At 44.2% G+C, this 19610-nt stretch overlaps 2 protein-coding genes and 1 long non-coding RNA gene across 23 annotated transcripts in view; all 3 read right to left on the minus strand.

Moving 5' to 3' along the window:
- The window catches only part of LOC307085298 (uncharacterized protein), a 196059-nt gene that overhangs the window by 79420 nt on the left and 97029 nt on the right, over window positions 1-19610 (minus strand). For all 21 annotated transcript variants that reach the window (XM_079750037.1, XM_079750041.1, XM_079750029.1 and 18 more), the window contains one exon: window positions 13409-13582. In XM_079750037.1, the coding sequence (XP_079606163.1) occupies window positions 13409-13582 (174 nt within the window). The remainder of the gene's footprint in view (window positions 1-13408; window positions 13583-19610) is intronic.
- Window positions 6419-7450, minus strand: LOC307085311. Its single transcript, XR_013812367.1, has 5 exons — window positions 7296-7450; window positions 7089-7169; window positions 6915-6993; window positions 6730-6841; window positions 6419-6528 (listed from the first exon to the last, which is right to left on the minus strand). It is a non-coding gene; the product is annotated as an uncharacterized lncRNA (long non-coding RNA).
- Window positions 14687-18549, minus strand: LOC307084789 (NLR family CARD domain-containing protein 3-like; the record flags this gene model as incomplete). Its single annotated transcript, XM_079749292.1, has 3 exons — window positions 18442-18549; window positions 15302-17117; window positions 14687-14921 (listed from the first exon to the last, which is right to left on the minus strand). The coding sequence occupies exons 1-3, from the start codon at window positions 18482-18484 to the stop codon at window positions 14687-14689; spliced, it is 2094 nt and encodes a 697-aa protein (XP_079605418.1). The 5' UTR covers window positions 18485-18549.

Genomic DNA, 19610 nt, shown 5'->3' on the forward strand with positions numbered 1-19610 from the left:
GGAGCCAGAATAATTTTATAGGGGTGGCCAGACTGGGACCAAAATTCACATAGTGATGGCCACATAAATCAGAAACATGATTGTTTTCATTAAGCATCTAAAGTCGGCTTTACCTGATAGTAACAGGCCTTTTCATACCACTGACATGGCTACCAGGCTGCGGAAAAAACTGTACTAGTTTATTCTCACTACTCTAGTAGTCCCAGTCCCCAAACTCATTTTACTAAATTGATGCAGTTAACTTAAAACATACCCATCTAGAGAAAATAAGTCCATTATTTTAGTGTCTCATTTCTCCTAGGACAAAATCACAGAGTCAAAGAGTCAAAAATAAATGAATTGATGTATTTACCATCTCTTAACAAAATAAATTATACACTAACTTATGATAATGATCAATCTAGAACCTATGCAAGTTGTATTCTTCGGTTAAATTGGCCAAAGTGATTAACAAAGTCATCCAGGTTAAGTGATTTCACTCTTCGAGACTCAACACTTAGAACTCCCAAATTGCTCAATCTATTGTCATCCATCCTTGCTCTCAAGAATGATTTGATCAGTTTAAGTGCAGAGAAGCTTCTTTCACACGTAGCAGTGCTAACGGGAATGGTGACTGCAATTTTACACAACCTAAAAAGCTCATGGAAAACTTCACAGCATGGCTTGAGGAATTTTGTCACATCTAATATACTCAAGGGATTTTCCAAGCCTGCTTGGATTTCTCGATCCAATATCCGCCTGAACTGGTGTAATTCATGACGGATATCATCTGTATTGCAGTCATAAAGTTCTGCAAACGGAAGCAGCGCTTCCTCATTACAGAAGTGATCACTTTTGGGATTTAAGGCCTCAATGCCGCGCATGACATCACAATGTGCCCTAGAAAACCTTCGTTCAATTTCACTCAACATCACATCGATGGTTTTGTAAAATATCTGGCTTCGGAACACGTCTTTGTTTTTTTCTGAACGACCACCTAGTGTGGACATCACATGTGAATTATCTAGGCTTTTGCTCAGTAGTGTTCTTCTTTGGCTGGGCTGGACTTCGATGTTGCACTGTTGTGCTGTATCAATGACTTTATTCCATAACCCATCGAAGTACTCTTCATTTCTGAAAGTTTTGAGATTATGGACCAGTGCCTCAACCAAGTCTATAGCTAGACCAAGGTCAATGTTTTGACTCTGGAGTGCCTCTGATAAGCATTTCACCTCCCTAAAAAGCTTGGTGAGCATTACCAGGAATACCACAAACTCCAGGTCAATTAAGGCCAAAAGGCTCCGTGCCTCAACTGAACGGTCACCACTTTCACTGACATCTATCTCCTCAAGTACACAAATGATGGCTGGAAGCCTATCAAGGATGGTTTGGCATGCCTTCTGCCGACAGGCCCAACGTGTGTCACTCAATTTTTGTAGCTCCTTAGGAGGGGCTCCTTCATACAAACGTTTCTGCGTATCCAGCCACTTTGAGTGAATGTATGACCCAGACATGAAATTGTACAATTTCTGTACAGCAGAAAAGAAGTTTTCAACCTCAGGGACAATCTTTACAGTGTCTACAAGCACTAAATTCAGACAATGTGCATTACAATGCACATAGAAGGCTTTACTTGCCAGCTCCTTCATGCGAGCCTGAAGGCCATTGTTCTTTCCGCGCATGACTGACACCCCATCATATGCCTGTTCAACAAGATTTTGTTTATATTCCAGGCCATACCGCTCAAGTATGTTAACTATTCTCTGAGTCAACGCAGCAGCATCGAGTTATTTTAATGCCTCAAAGTGAAGAAAGCTCTCTTTCACTTCTCCACGATAATAGTATCGTAGCACAAATGACATCTGTTCCTTCTTACTAACGTCTTTGGTTTCGTCTGCCATAAGGGCAAAGACCTGGGACTCTTTCACTTCTTTGATGATGGTGGATCGCACCATCTCAGCCAACTTATCCAAAACCTCGTTTTGGATTTGATGGCTGGTGTATTTTGCATTTTGCACGCCATTTACTTTCTTTTCAACTACGGGGTCACGATTTGCAAGAAGCTCCAATATTGCAAGAAAGTTACCCCTGTTGTCAACTTCCTCACATTCCCTATGGCCTCTTTGGGCAATGTTTTGTGTGGCGGTTAACAATAACACCTCTGCAACACTTTTAATGTAATGACAATTTTCTTGAACGAGTTTTGAGTGGTCCTGAGACAATATATTCAACAGAGAGGTGTTCTCTTGTCCAGCCTTCTCAAAATTTCTCCAAGCCAACACTGCATTGCTGTGTGCCTCTGATTTTGCATGGGCAGCAAAGCCCCCATCCTTGTACATGGCCTTTTTCCAATTTCTAAACCCTATACCAGTGAAGGTAATTTCAGAATTTGGAAGGCCAAAGTGCCTACAGGCGTAACAAAACACAGCATCCTTGCACACAGAGTATTCAATCCATGCGTGTTGCGCATACCATGAGGCATTAAAATTTCTTCTCCTATCACCAAATGCGGTCCTAGGAAAGCCTTTGAGCCGTGGCTGGACGGGGGCATCCACTCTCGATCTAGAAATGTCTAAGACAAGAACAAGATCTATAAGCCATCAACCATGCACAACATGCACACATATGAATGTGTTTTATATACCCAAAGGAGCCTCTTCCACCACAGGATTAGTCATCTTGTCCTGTTGATCATCCAGGCATGGTCTGATGACACCTGTCAGTGTAACCACGAAATAAAAATATAGCTGCGAGCAGCAATGTGGGGGTCAAGCAGACTAGGACTCCATAAACTTATTTTGGTGGACAGACATAATCGGTTAGGTGGCTACATGATGACCGTCTCAGTAATTTCACCTACAATGAAAGCTATTAAAAAATGGTTATCACAATGAAAATACATTGAAGTTGGTTTCTAAGGGCCGGAATAGACTTGCTGCTAACAACGCCCCCCCAAGGTGTTGGTGATGCCCAATTATCATCGGGCATCACCAGGATAGGGTCATAAGCAGTGTGAAATTTTATTTACAATGGGTAACAATATGAGCATACTATTTACCTTGTGAAGTGCTAGGCATGGGCTGTGTTGCAGCATCACTGTCAATGTCTGAAACATACAGTCGTCATGGTAAGTCAACAGTCATCATGGCAAGTCTTAGTGTTTTTATACATGTATTTCAAGTACATCAAGCACAATAATATATCATATAACACATATTGTCTGTGGAAGACAGAATTCTGCACACATGGAGGGCTTACAGTCAGAGTGAGTTGTACCTGTAGGTTTGTGTCCTTGAGAGATGAGGTAGTCTGACTCGCTCTCACTCTCAGGCTGCACCTCGCTCGCAGCGTCTCTCTCCCTCACTCTCAACCTCTTACTCTCGTCCTGTCTTACCACATCACTGTCCCGTGTTTCCTTACTTGCCTTTTTCCTAAAGTATGAGGTAATTTTTCTTTTCATTCTGCCTGACAGGTGAAGAGAGCAGATATACAGTATATCAACCACATTATTGAATAGGGGTTTAGATCATGCCCACAGGCAGCTTGCAAGATAACATACATCATTTAATCTTGGAACAAAACACTGATGCTAATGCTGCTGGCCACTCAATGATAGATTTTGTAACAAATAAACAAACAAACAGAAATTTTCATTCTATGATACAATTGTGAGGCAACAGTTATAATGAATCACTACATGGGTATTATTCTCAGAGCCTTATCTAGACACACAGCATGGCGATTTGAATAGTTTTCGCTTAGCATGCTAGCGCTAGTGAGCTTAATTACATTGCTAATTTAAGCAAAATCTTTCGACACTATCGTTTTCAAAAGAATGATCTTAAACGTAAAAAACGTACTTACCTCACACTCTGTGGGCCGAAACCTCCTCCACACGTGTTAGATAGCCTCTAGAGTTGCATCCATCCATGTGAGATCCCGCACGCGCTTTGGAAGCTCCTGTTTTGTGTTGCGGTAAAATGCGTCCTTAAGGGAATGACAACTATGCGAAAATAGCGTTCCGATTTTTTTTTTTTTTTTTTGGCCCCGGTCGTAGGTGTGGCCAGCATGGTGGCCGAAGTTTGACCAATGGCGGCCATGGCCACCCCTGGCCACCACGTGGCTCCGCCACTGCCAAAGAGGCATATATTTTGTAGAACTGGAGCGGACCGAGGTGCGTTCGCTTTCACATCTCAAGCGAACCGAGACCAGCTGTTCAGGGAGGTCTCGGTCGGCTGATTTGGTTCACATCGAAGTGAGGTGGTTGCATTCACACCAACGTACCCAACCAAGGCACCAAACTCGTTTAGTGTGCACTAAATGCTGTTGGTGTTAAAGCACGAATAAACTGCTGAAACAGAAGTATCGTCATGTAATCCATTGATTTCAACAATGTAACTTTTCTAAATAGCAACTATTTAAATTGTAACTAACGGAATACAGTTAGCTATAATTTTTATTCTGAATACGTAACGCCGGTACATGTATTCCATTACTCCCCAACACTGTACATTGATGTGAGACTGGGTTGGTGGTTTGAACGTGTTGTAGTAGCAGAGAATGGCCTGTGGGGGCAGTATGTACATTGTTAAATACATGAATTTACCGTATTTTCCGCACTATAAGGCGCACTTAAAAACCGGTAATTTTCTCAAAAAACGACAGTGCGCCTTATAATCCGGAGCGCCTTATATATGGATCAATTGGTTAATTGGTTGATCCATACTGGTTGTAAACGGCGCTCTGTCAAAATGTTTCAGTATGAAAAACCAATAAAAACAATTTAATAATAATAAAAAAAATGTTTCACTACGACTACGATAAAGCCACACCGCTTGCAGCATTACGGCTATCGTAGTCAGTGCACACAGCATTTTACTGCGCTTACTCACAGTCCCACACCACGTCACGTATAAAGACTCCAAAATGGCACCTTCCAAGAGACACGCTTACGACGCAGAGTTCAAGCTCAAGGCTGTCAGTCACGCAGTAGAACATGGGAATAGAGCAGCAGCGAGAGAATTCAACATTAATGAATCAATGGTACGGAAGTGGAGGACGCAAGAAGATGACCTGCGCCAAGTAAAGAAAACTAAACAGTTTCCGAGGGAACAAAGCAAGATGGCCACAGTTAGAGGACAAACTCGAACAGTGGGTTGTTGAACAGAGAGCAGCAAGTAGAAGTGTCTCTACAGTCACTATTCGAATGAAGGCAACAGCGCTAGCACGGGAAATGAACATCGATGAATTTCGAGGCGGTCCTTCTTGGTGCTTTCGTTTTATGAAAAGACGTAAACTCTCCATCCGCAGACGAACTACCGTCTACCGTCTCTCCATCTAGTGGATGCATAACGCATCCCCAGTCAAACGTTTGACTGCAGTATCTTCTATGCTATGCGCTTTATAATCCGGTGCGCTTTATAATCCGGTGCGCCCTATTTATGAAAAAAGTTCTAAAATAGGTCATTCATTGAAGGTGCGCTTTATAATCCGGTGCGCGTTATAGTGCGGGAAATACGGTAGTAGAAATATGGATGTTCTATATTTTTACAGAATGGATTATGTGAACATTGCTGAATAACAATCATGTATATTAAATGTATTGCAGGAGTTTAGCTTGACATTAACCAAGTTAAAGGACAATTAATGAACCGCACCAAACATGCAGAAGTCAATGTAGGATTTTAATATACAGTATAAACAAAAACACTTGACATATGTTTAATACATACTTTTGTAAAGTAAAGCAGAGGAAAACATTTTCCCAAATTAATCATTTCAAAATGTCCACCATTCAGAAAGCAACTGAAGAGGTTTGTGTAAAAACAGTCCTCCCTGACCAGCTCTGTCCCTGACTCTCAACCCTAACGCCGAACCCTCTGAGGGCAGGAAGACGCTCCTTCAGTGTAAAGGTTCAAGAAGACACTCCTTCAGAGTAAAGGTTCAAGAAGACACTACTTCAGAGAAAACGTTCGAACCACGGAGAAGGAAGAAGAAGGGGAAGGAGTAGAGAGTAGTGAAGTAGTGAGGTTAGTGACAGACGGGAGGGAAAGGCATGTGGAAGCACACGGGTACATGTGGGGTCAAGAAGATCACTCCCGCTGGAGGTCATTGATCCATCAGCCTCAGACCGCTGAGCTCAGCAGGTCTTCTGGAGGACGAGGCTCAGATGAACTGAGGAGACGGGACCAGCAGGATGTCAGGATCAGGTGGGGTTCAGCTCAGGTGTGTCTGCCCCCGACCAAACAGGATCAGGTGAGGTTCAGCTCAGGTGTGTCTGCCCGGACCAAACAAGGACATGGATTAGGTTCAATATTCAAAATATGCAACATTATCTGAACCAAAGACTTGACTGGACTTGAACCCGGCACCATTGGTCTGAGAGTTGAACCCCCAACCCCTTACCCAGTCCACTATGTCCAGATAATGCAAAGTTACGAGGAATCCTTGATGGTAGAGTCCTGGTTGTCCTCAGGATTTGCCTTTCAGATGGATGGCTTCTCCGTCAGTCCTCCAGATTCCTGGTCTGGTTACAAACGTAATTTGTCTCTAATGTAAGGTAACACACAGTAGTAGTTTGTCTCTAATGTAAGGTCACAAACACAGGAGTAGTTGGGCTCTAATGGCGTGTAACAAAGTAGCAGCTGTAGTCTGTCTGGTAACCAACCACAGTAGTATGCCTTAACTTGTACTGGACAAACTAATCCTGCGTTACATCAAGTCCACTCTGTTTACTTTATACAAACTTACGAGGATCCTTGTTGGTAGAGTGATGTCGTCCTCCAGAGTCTTGGCTCCTCCATCATCTCTCCTCAGCCAGAGTCCTGGTCTGGAACAAACAGCACAAGTCTGGCCCCAACGTCTGGTAACAAACATGTAGTTTGTCTTATTTTTAAGCCCTTTATTTCCACTTTGTTAGGTTAATACAAACTTACAATCCTTGTTGGTAGAGTGATGGTCATCCTCCAGATTCACGCCTCCCCTACCAGCTCGCCTCCGCTCCAGAAACACGTTCTAGTAAGGAAACGCAGCGGTAGTTTGTTAACATGTCAAAGTAACGGCAGTATTTTGCCCATTAAGTCAACCATGTTAAGTTAATACAAACTTACGATGAATCCTTGTTGGTTGATTCCTAGTCGTCCTCCAGCGTCTCAGTTCCTCCACCAGCTCTCCTCAGACAGAGTCCTGGTCTGGAACAAACAGCAGAAGTCTTGCTTCAACGTGTGGTAAAACAGATGTAGTTGTCTGGTATATTAACAAACACCAGTAGTTTGGGGTAGCAGTATTCTACGAGAGGCAGTGAGTGTGATGATCACTTCAGAGTCAGGCTCCATCTACCCCACGACAGACATCCTCCACCAGGCAGGGCCTCCATCAGCTCCTCCACCAGGCAGGGCCTCCATCAGCTCCTCCACCAGGCAGGGCCTCCATCAGCTCCTCCACCAGGCAGGGCCTCCATCAGCTCCTCCATCAGGCAGGGCCTCCGTCAGCTCCTTCAGCCATGGATTCCTGGTCTGGTTACAAACCCAGTTGGTCTCAGCAGTAAATCACCTGGGGACGCAACACACCCCACCTCCTGCATCTGAGGTTCACTTGTAAAATGGAAGACGAATTTAAACATATTTAACGCTTAAATTAGACAACATCTAAAGATTGACGCGTTCAGCAATTCATCCACTACGGTAGTAGCAGCACTAGTAACAATAATGGCTCAAATGACTCCTACATAACCCCAGTATGAATTAACTCAAATCACAGCTTGGCACAGATTTAAAGTCATAAGATGATCAAAACCAGACCTAAACTACCGAGGATTTTAGTGTTTCAGATGAGCTTGGTGATGGTTACCCTCTGGTCCGGTGCTGCAGGCCCCTGGTCTCCAGCCTCAGTCTCCGGTCCATCCTGGCACCACAAGCCTCCGGTGCCCAGCCTCTCAGCCTCGCCTTTCAGCTACAGCAGCAGGGTTATATTAGCATATGCCCAACAATAAACGTATTTGACTCATCCAAAACCGAGTTACACAATTAATTTAACTATTATTTTATAGCTCAAGGCTAGAAAAGACTGGAGAGACCAGACATGAGCATCCCGCTTTGTGAATGAAGACAGAGCAGTCCACAAGTTTAACGAAGTGGTTCAGCTCATGCATTGAAACTGACCTGAGAAGACTACTCACACACCAGAGCACTGACCTGTTCTGGAGGACTTCTGACAGGAGGTGGAGGTCTGGCTCTGGGTGAGGAGGTGGAGGTCTTGCTCTGGGTGAGGAGGCAGACACCTTGGGACAAACTACACGTTACCTGTTCAACCTTGTACAGTTCTAGAGTTTCTTCTACTGTAACATGTGGGAAAGACAGCCATTATTTTAGCTTTGATATTATCCAGTTGGTAACTCAGCACCAAAGTCGTTGTTTAAAGTCATTCCATTGGGTAGGGTTTAACTTCTGTGGCAATTAATGACACAAGATATTTAGAACGTACAAAAGCTGAAGTAACAAAGAACACTAAGCGGTATCGATATTAAATGAAATATACTCAGCCATATTCAGGTGCAGGGTTCCGTTGAAGAAATGCCAAATTGTCTTCCACCTTGAAATGATTTTCAGCCTTCACTGATGGTCAGAAATGGGCCCGCAAGTAGAGAGCTGTTTTGTACGCAGCGAGAGTCCCGTCGACGTGGTTAAAAGTACAGCGCTGTGTCCGGCCGTCTTTCTGTGGTTTCTTTCTACAACCGACACAGAGACACTGAGAACCGCCCCAACCAAAACCCAGGGAGGAAAAACATTCATGGTTTTATTTATAATTTCTGATTAATATTAGGTCTGTCAAGCAATTAAAAACCATAATCTAATTAATTACAGGCTATGTGATAAATTAATCTCAATTAATCTCATACTTAAATTTTTCCGAGAAAGTATTTCAAAAATAATTTAATTCAAGTAAATTATGGCAGATGAGTGTCTTTCATTAACATACGGTGCATATTAAGATCAAATGAATAACATTTCCATCTCACTCAGGATTCAATGCATCTCAGTCGAGTGTGGCTTGACGAGGCTGGCTGCTAGCGCCAGCTTCAGGGGCGGTGGCAGCTCGTACCTGCCAGCTTGCTACCAAACGTTTTGGGTTGAGGTGATATTTAAGGGTTGATGAACTCCGGTGATAGGAAAATTCCTATTCCTATCTACAGTTCTGTCTGGGAGTTTAAACTTGAACTTTCCGTGCACGGGGCCGAGCAGCGTCTTCCCGTCTGCCTCCATTTTGTTTCAACGCAAATGACGCACCGGGTCAAAGGGCACTATAGAAGTGTTTTAACTCGTTATTTTTTCTGTGATTAATTAATCGGAATTAATGCGTTAATTTGACAGCCCTAATTAATATATTATTTTTCTTAAGGCACTTATTGAAGCATTATTCACTAAAAAAACGAGAAATCATCGGCTGAACACAGGAGAACATTCAGTTGGATCCACCAAGTTGTTTATTGCAATTATGCTTCATTAACAAATACATCAGAAAAATAGTCCCTTTCATGTACAGAATAAACAGGAGGACTAAAACAATAGAAGCAGCAGACTTTACAAATCATCAACAGGTGTGCACGTATCTTTAATAACTGAACATGTTCTGCGGCCGTTTGGTTCCAATCAGAAAAATCATGATTCAGTTTAAAGTAATTTTTAACGTGCAACATTATCCCATAGACCTCTTGGTTATTACGAATAAAATATAAAATCTGCTTTAAATCAGGTTGAAACAGGATTATGACAAAAATGATGATATAAGACCCCTTAAGACCAAAACTGGTGACGTCTGCAAATATACAAAGATCTACCATCAATAGGTATTTTATATACATTTCAAATAATAAATGTCTAACTATCTAAAAACGTAACTATGGGAGATCTTAAGTCTTTTCATGGTTTATCATGCTATACTTCCCAGAAGAGGGAGAGAGACGGAAAGAAAAATAGAGAGAGAGAGAGAGAGAGGGAAAGAAAAATAGAGAGAGAGAGAGAGAGAGAGAGAGAGAGAGACTATAACTGCCACAGAGACACTGAGTCATCAGTCCTCTCAGTGTGTGTGTGTGTGTGTGTGTGTGTGTGTGTGTGTGTGTGTGTGTGTGTGTGTGTGTGTATGTATGTATGTCTGTGCATTAGTATGTGTGCGTGTGTGTGTTTGTGTGCGGTCCTCCTCCCCCGCGCCCGCTTTTTTTTTTTCTACAACCGACACAGAGTCGCCGAGGACACTGAGGACCACCCTGAGGACCCCCATACCCAGACCCCCAGGAGGAGGTCCTCCTGGGTGAAGGAGGACCAGAAGGTGTGGAGGTGTGTCAGTGTGTCTGAGGACCCTCCTCCACCTGGGGACACTCTGTAGAAGGACAGAGAGCCAGCAGGCCGGTCCAGATACACTCCTACTCTGGTGGAGCCAGCGGGGGGGGGAGGGAGGACTGTATGTCTACCGTTGTACCTGACAGAGTAACCATCATCATCACAAACAAGACTCCAGGACTTGTTGTTCAGTCCAAGCACGCTGTCACCACCCAGTCCTCTCCTTGTGATTCCTCTGTATGTCACTCCTATACCAACAAGTCCTTCCCACTCTACCTCCCAGTAACAGCGGCCAGTCAGAGCCTCTCTACCCAACACCTGGTACTGGGAGTCAAATCTCTCAGGGTGATCCGGATACGACTGGTCCTCTCCAACCCACGTCACCTTCCTGTTGTCCTCAGACAGCGAGAGGTATCTGTAGGCCTTGTTGGGGTCCAGGGTGAGTTCACAGGCATCTGAGGGAGAACCAGACATGATGAGCTGCTGAACCGTTCTTCATCCTCATCATCATCATCATAACTAGAACTGTTCTCCTGCGCTCTTCTTTTTATTCTCTTTCAGACTCTTTTTGTGATCGCTCTCTCTTCTTCAAACATTAACATAGAAAGACAAAAAATATATAATATGATAGGTACTATATTGGAATCATGTGCTGTATATTTTCTAAGCAATAGGACACATTGTGTTTAACATAATTAAAGTTAAAGTTGATTGGAAATCCCATGTGTGTGTGAGTGGCTGTCCCAATCAAAACATTGAAACGAGGACCAATGTATAAAGTGCATTTACTCCCTCAATATTTACTTTACATATCTATTATTTATTAACATATCATACATCAAAATGTTCGGTATGATGAGCTTATTACACCCATCAAATATCTAAATGATATTTGTAATATCTTCCAAGATATTCCACTTTTGGGTTTCCCAATACACATACATGTCACTCAACCTCCAAAGGGACACCTGTGTAAAGAACAGACTGAAGGAGCTGAGCTCACATACAGGCTGGAGATGGACTGATGAACCATAGAACTGGTTCATTTATTATAGACATGTACTCAGACATACACCTGCTCACCTACACATACATATACACATCACTGGGGGCACTTGGCTAGGATTCGTATCTATATAATCCTACACACACAGACAGGCTGGAAATTAACTGTCAAAACTTGTATGTATACTATGCATGTATGTATACTATGTATGTATTGTGACATAATTCACACATTCTAACAGGCCACATATGCCCTTGCCAATTAATGAGGCTTCTCTCTCATCTTATTGAGGGATCCTGAGCCAAGGGATGCGTCCAGCTTATACAGGAAGCCATTCATCATGTGTCAATTCTAGAGATACGAGCGGTCAAGATGTTGGAGAGACCCAGACGCTCAAGGCCACAAAAACAAGAGTAACTCCCGCGCATAGCCGCAAGAGATCAGCATAGAGAACACATACGGGTATCCAGGAGGCGGGAGTTCAGCACCATGCTTAGCCAATCAGATCACATAACTGAGTCCACGCCTGCCCAGTATTAAAGTCCCAACACATAGGCCAGGGGGCAGAACGCTCCAGGTAACGCATCCTTCAGATGCCCTACTAAGTGCATCTCCACGCGTGCCTATACAATTCCCCTCCTTTTGCTTCATAGAGACTAGTCCAAACCTTTACCAAATAAAATTAGTTACAAGCGATCCTTACTCGGCAAACTATTACCAAAGAACACGTCAGTATGTATGTAGGTAGGTAGGTAGGTAGGTAGGTAGGTAGGTAGGTATGTATGTATGTATGTATGTATGTATGTATGTATGTATGTATGTATGTATGTGTAAATGTATAAATGTATACATAAATATATATACATAAACTGAAGAGACACTTACATCTCTGTGGAACTGGTTTCAGCCTCCACACTCCACCGTGCTCCACACTGGGGGAGAAACAAAGTGAGAGCAGCATGTTGAAACATTCACCTTCATCATCTGCCGTCTCATCACGTTCTACACAACATGAGTGACAGCTGCCTCTTCAAACCACTTCATCTAGCAGCGGCTTGAATCCTCGTAGGAGACTTTGTCCCTGAGTGGTGAGGTGTCCTCTCCATACCTGAGAGTGTCCAGTCTCCAGCGAGGATCCTCCAGTCCAGCAGAGAGCAGCGCAGCTCCAGAGTCTCCTGGGTGATTGTAGCTCAGGTCCAGCTCTCTCAGATGGGAGGGGTTGGAGCTCAGAGCTGAGGCCAGAGAAGAACAGCCTTCCTGTGTGACCAGGCAGCCAGACAAGCTACACGCACACACACACACACACACACACACACACACACACACACACACACACACACACACACACACACACACACACTTTATTATATTTATTCTGGTTGAGAGCAGTTCATACTAAAGTAACCACATTTATAAAGTGTATTCATTCCATTTGAAGGACAAGGAGAACAGGAAGAGGAAGTGGGGAGATGACATCATCACAGACATCAGAACTTCCTTCACTTCGATGTGAAACAGGATCATAAACAAATGCTCCTTTCTCAATAACTACAACTCAATGAGATATTGTTTGGTTAGAGTCAGGAGAAGTCCGCTGTGTTTGGTACGCTGAGACCGTTTCTTCACAGGTTCTAACATTGTGTAGAACCAGGGAGAGTTTTGTCAGCAGGCAAAAGAGCAACAGAAAGGCATCGGACATGAGCAGCACTACACCAAACTAATGTGAAGTTAATAAAGTCCATCTTTAATGTTCAATATGATTCACTTTACCACGGCGAGTGATGTTCTATGGTGAGGTGTACATTATATTCAAATCACAGCACGGCTAAAGCCTCATCCCCATGTCTACGCTAATGACAACTCCTCAGCTCACGTCAGCTGACCAGAGCTACATAACATATAACAGACATAACATACTAGTAGTTAACAGGTCAACCCCTAACCCTCACATCAGCTGGCCAGAGCTACATAAAATATAACACGCATACCGTTTTGTGTGTTCTTTTTCGATAACGGTCCAACAAGTCGTGGACCATCCCTTACATATTAAACAACCCCAAGACCCAGTTTGAAGAGGCTGAAAACTGACCTGAGAGTTTCCAGTGTACAGTGTGGACTCCCCAGTCCAGCAGAGAGCAGCTTCACTCCTGAATCCTGCAGATCATTGGTACTCAGGTCCAGCTCTCTCAGACTAGAGGAGTTGGAGCTGAGAACTGAGGCCAGAGCTTCACAGCATCTCTCTGACAGATCACAGCCCTTCAGCCTTCACACAAAATAAAGAGAACAGGTTAGGAACTGTGAATAAAATAAATGACATCTTCAACTTATTACATAATGAAGAAATTGTGGTTATTCAAATTGGATGTAAAATGTATAACAATAAGATAGTTCTTTTGCAGCATTAGAGAAGTCGTTTTGTATATTAATATTACTTTTTGTTGCAGTGTTATGCATATTATGTATTGTAATGTTGTCAGTTAATCTAAAGCGATGTTTTGTATATGATTAAAAGTTTTATTCCAATATTATGTATATTGTTTTGTGAGGGGAATAAACCTCAAAGCGATCAGGAAAACACTTTGCGAGCACGAGAACTAAAGGCACGACCACACTGAACGCGTTACGCACGTAGGATTAGGACTAACCTGCCGCTTCATCATTGTGTGTCACAAAAATGGTTCAACACGCCTTCCGCGCCTACGATGCTAGATGAGCCCGCCCTAAACTTATTTTCGCCCCGCTGCTGTATTTGTTTTTGGAGTTCGAGGAGAGTAGGAAACCCAAACGCCGTCGTGTTTGGGTGCATGACATCCTCCGTAGGCGCTCACAGCTGGGTGAGTTTCACCACCTCCTCCAGACCTCCGCCTGGATGACGGCCGGTTCCAGCGGTATTTTTGGTTGCCTGGGGCCATGTTCGATGACCTGCTAGCCCGGGTTGGTGCCAGGATCTCCCGTCAGGACACCAACTACAGGCGCTCCATAACAGCTGCGGAGCGCCTGTCCTCCATCTCTCTGCCAGTGACGTCGGGTCAAGCTCAAAGCTGATTGGCAATCGCGGCTAAGCGTCACGCGTAGGAGCGTAAAAAGTTAAATTTTTTGAACTCCGTGCATAGGTGCGTGGGTGTTTTAGGTGCGTTAATTAGGTGCGTAAAACGCATCTAAGGCGCCTAATGCGCTGCTTTAGCGCGTGTAATGCATCTACGCGCGTAAACCAATGGTTCCCTATGCAAAAATGCAGATTTTCTACGCCTCTAACGCGCTTAACTCGTTCAGTGTGGCAGTACCTTTGGACAGCATTTGTGCGCTTGGGGGATGTCAGTTTCGTTTTGCTTCATTTTATGTGAGCACTTTTATGGTTGTAAATCTGTTAAATGTTTTCTGATATTGAACCTTGTGGTGTAACTGTTTGACCATTGGGTAAAACTGACCTGAGAGTTTCCAGTGTACAGTGTGGACTCCCCAGTCCAGCAGAGAGCAGCTTCACTCCTGAATCCTGCAGATCATTGGTACTCAGGTCCAGCTCTCTCAGACTAGAAGAGTTGGAGCTGAGAACTGAGGCCAGAGCTTCACAGCATCTCTCTGACAGATCACAGCCCTTCAGCCTTCACACAAAATAAAGAGGACAGGTTAGGAACTGTGATTAAAATAACATACATCTTTAAGTTATTAAATAATGAAGGAATGTTATTGGTTAAACAAAAAATACTAAATAATTAGATGTATAAATGTTAAATTGTTGTTTAGTTGAGATTGAAAATGTTGAATACTCCTATATTCTATTGTTCTGAATATTCTAATACATTACACGTTAATAGGACACCTACAGAGATGTTTTGTATATTATTATAACTAATATGTTTATTCTGTTATGATATATTGTTTTGAACCTACAGAGATCTTTTTCATATTATCTTAACTTTATATTCCAGTTGTATTTATATTGTGTAGTGTGCATTGTAATACATGTTATTAGTGAACCTACAGAGATGTTTTGGAGGCTTTGACCACTGGCAGCAGCCTGAGAAGACCATCTTCTGAAGCAGAGTATTTTTTCAGGTCAAACACGTCCAGCTCTTCTTCTGATGTCAGTAAGATGAAGACCAGAGCTGACCACTGAGCAGGGGAGAGAGATTTTCCGGAGAGACTTCCTGATGTCAGGTACTGTTGGATCTCCTTCACTAGAGAACAGTCGTTCAGCTCATTCAGACAGTGGAACAGATTGATGCTTCTCTCTGGAGATAGGTCTCCTTCTATCTTCTCCTTGATGTAAGACACTGTTCCCTCATTGGTCTGTGACCTACTTCCTGTCAGTCGCAGCAGACCTGTTTTAATCTGAGTGGTCAGTGATCTTTTTTTCTGTCCCAGCAGACCTTGTAGGACAATCTGATTGGTCTCCAGAGAGAGGCCCAGGAGGAAGCGGAGGAACAAGTCCAGGTGTCCGTTCTCACTCTGTAAGGCCTTGTCCACAGCACTCTGGTAGAGGAGGAGTTTATCTTTCCTGGAGGTTGAGAGCAGATTGACACCAGTATCGATGAAGGACAGAAAGACATAAAGGGCAGCCAGAAACTCCTGGATGCTCAGATGGACAAAGCAGAACACCTTGTCCTGGTACAGCCAACCCTCCTCTTTAAAGATCTGGGTGAACACTCCTGAGTACACTGAGGCTGCTCTGATATCGATGTCACACTCTGCCATATCTGCCTCGTAGAAGATCAGGTTCCCTTTCTCCAGCTGGTTAAAAGCAAGTTTTCCAAGAGAAACAATGATCTTCCTGCCCTCTGAACTCCATTCTGGATCTGTTTCAGCCCTCCCATGGTACTTCCTGTCCCCCTGTATGGACTGAACCCTCAGGAAGTGGCTGTACATCTGAGTCACGGTCTTGGGCATCTCTTCGATCTGGGATTTTGTACTATTGTCCTCCAGAACTGTAGCAGTGATCCAACAGAAGACTGGGATGTGACACATGATGTGGAGGCTTCGTGATTTCTTGACGTGGGAGATGATTGTGCTGGCCAGCGTCTCCTCTCTGAATCTCTTCCTGAAGTACTCCTCCTTCTGTTGGTCGGTGAACCCCCTCACCTCTGTCACCATGTCAACACACTCAGCAGGGATCTGATTGGCTGCCGCAGGGCGTGTGGTTATCCAGATGCGAGCGGAGGGAAGCAGGTCGCCCCTGATGAGGTTTGTCAGCAGCACGTCCACCGAGGTGGACTTTGTGACATCATTCCATATCGGGTTGTTCTGGAAGTCTAGAGGATGTCGACACTCATCCAGACCATCCAAGATGAAGACAACTTGGAGCCTGTCGAATCTGAAGATTCCTGCTTCTTTGGTCTCAATAAAGAGGTGATGAAGAAGTTCCACCAAGCTAAACTCTTTCCCTTTCAATAAATTCAGCTCTCTGAAAGTGAGGAGAAATGTAAAGTGTATGTCCTGGTTGGTTTTGCCTTCAGCCCAGTCCAGAGTGAACTTGTGTGTTAAGACGGTTTTACCAATGCCGGCCACTCCAGTTGTCATCATTGTTCTTATTGGTTGATCGTGTCCAGGTAAGGGTTTAAAGATGTCCTCACATCTGATTGGTGTGTCCTCCTTGATTGGTTTCCTGGAAGCGGTTTCAATCAGTCTGACCTCATGTTCCTTGTTGACCTCTCCACTGCCTCTCTCTGTGATGAAGATCTCTGTGTAGAAGTCGTTCAGACCTGTTGGCTGTCCTGCTTTAGCGATTCCCTCCAACACACACCTGAACTTCTTCTTCAAATGAGACTTGATTTTATGTTGGCACTCGACAGCAGCAGATCCTAAATGAGAAAAAAACAGTAGACATCAGTTAGTGGATGGTGGTATCAGTGGGAACATGTCAATATTTCCTGTTGAATTATCAATTTCATGATATTTAGTGGCTTCACAACTTGGTCAAAAAAGCGAGTTGTGACAAAGACTGCATGTTCCAGATTCAAAATGTTTTTTCCACAGCAATGTGATTGGATTAATGCTAACAATAATGATTTTAAAATGGTGTAAAATGAAATGCTGATATAACAAGAAAGTGTTGCATCTCTTCCACAGAGTTATTCTGCTGTTGATCTGCAGCTTGTGTTTAATATTATTAATAATAATAATAATAACATTGAATAACATTTTATTTCAAGGCACCTTTCATGACACCCAAGGTCGCCTTACAATTCATAAAACAATCTAGGGTCAAAAACAGCAAGAGCTGCATCGCCAACAGCATGATCAAAACAAGACAAAAGACCCAGGTAGGAGGGGGTAAGAACAGTGAGGAGACCCAGGTAGGAGGGGGTAAGAACAGTGAGGAGACCCAGGTAGGAGGGGGTAAGAACAGTGAGGAGACCCAGGTAGGAGGGGGTAAGAACAGTGAGGAGACCCTGGTAGGAGGGGGTAAGAACAGCAGTGAGGAGACCCAGGTAGGAGGGGGTAAGAACAGCAGCACAACAGGGATACGAGGGGACCCCACGGTAGGGGGTCATTACAGCGAGCAGGCCAGTGGGACAACATGTGTTTTGAGGAGGGATTTCAATGTTGTCAGGGGTCTCTTTCAGTTCAGCTCAGAGCCCTAGCACCCACGGTGCTGAGAGCCCTAGCACCCACGGTGCTGAGAGCCCTAGCACCCACGGTGCTGAGGCGGGAGGTCGGGACGGTGAAGACCAGCTGAGGATGATGAAGGGAGCGGCAGGGCCTGTCCTCCTGGAGGAGGTCGGGGAGATAAGTGGGGGCCACGTTGTGGAGGGCTTTGTCGGTGAGCAGAAGGGTTTTAAGGTCAATCCGGTGTTGGACACTGAGCCAGTGTAGTTGGACGAGAATGGGGGTGATGTGGTCGGGGGATTTGGTGCTGGCAATGATGATGTTTAACATTCTGTAACCTGAGACCCCCACCATTACCCTACATATCCGGATCAAACCATTTAACCTGATACCCCACAACAACCCTACATATTGGATCAAACCATTTAACCCCAAAGAGGAAAGATTGTCTCCACATGGAAGTGTGAAATGTATAAGTCTCACATTATGTCACTTAGTCTGAACAGAACAAATAATAATCTCCTACTGCTCTTCAAAATGTGTATTTCTTCTGTTTTCAAGATAAGAGCCTCTTACCGCCCCCCAGTGTGTCGGCCAGTTCCTCCTGGTTCATCTCCATCAGGCAGAGCTTTGTGATGTCCACCACTCCCTCTATGGCGCGCCTCCTCTGCTCCTCCTTCTTACCATCCACCTCCTCCTCCTCCACTCTCTGAGCATTGTGGGTAATCTGAGAAGAGATCCCTCCAGAGCTTCTTCAGCTCCTTGTCTAGGAAAGCATGTGCGTTCTCCTCAGCCCTCTGGAACAGCACAAACATCAAGGAGAACTTTACAATTAGCGCATTTGGCAGATGCTTTTATCCAAAGCGACTTACATCGGTTAATATACACATTGACACACCTACGACAGAGTCAACCATGCAAGGCGACAGCCAGCTCGTCAGGAGCAGTTAGGGTTAAGTGTCTTGCTCAGTGACACATCGACACTCAGCTAGGAGGAGCTGGGGATCGAACTAGTGACCTTTCGGTTACAAGGCAACTGCTCTACCTCCTGAGCTAAGCCGACCCACTTTACCCAACTTTACTCTGAACTAACTGAGGACATCAGAAGCATCTGTCCTGGATCCACGTCCCGCTGGACAAGAGATGCTTTCTAATGTCCATGGAGAGCTGAAGTCAAACGTCTTGGTGGACATTTACACACCTTGATCAGCTCTGTTTGATGCTGCTGTAGAGACTGAGCACTGGTAACCTTTGACCTCTTCTGGTGTCTGTGGGAAACACACACACAAACACACACACACACACACACACACACACACAATTATATTTCCCCAGACTTGTAGATATCGGTATCAGAAGATTCTGATAACAACCAACTGGTCTGTTTTCCTCGTCTGTTAGAAAGTCCTACCTCTCCTCTCTGGAGGGGCGTAAATCTTTAGACACCAATGGTATATTCATAGAGTGGTCACTCTTCATGGAGACACAGCTGGGTCCAGGGGAGTCTGCTCTCTCCTGCTGGACTCTTCTAGAAAAACAAGAACCAAGATTTATGGACATTTGATAGAAGCTGTATCTTTATGATCTCTGATAAATCCTCACCTCTTCTCAATAGACTGATTGCCATCTTTAAACTGGTCAGGATGATCCATAGAGCGGTCACTCTTCATGGAGACACAGCTGGGTCCAGGGGAGTCTGCTCTCTGCTGCTGCTCTGGGCTTCAACACACACACACACACACACA

The sequence above is a fragment of the Pollachius pollachius genome (genome assembly GCF_949987615.1).
Source record: "Pollachius pollachius genome assembly, chromosome: 13".
In the NCBI taxonomy this organism is placed as follows: domain Eukaryota; kingdom Metazoa; phylum Chordata; class Actinopteri; order Gadiformes; family Gadidae; genus Pollachius; species Pollachius pollachius.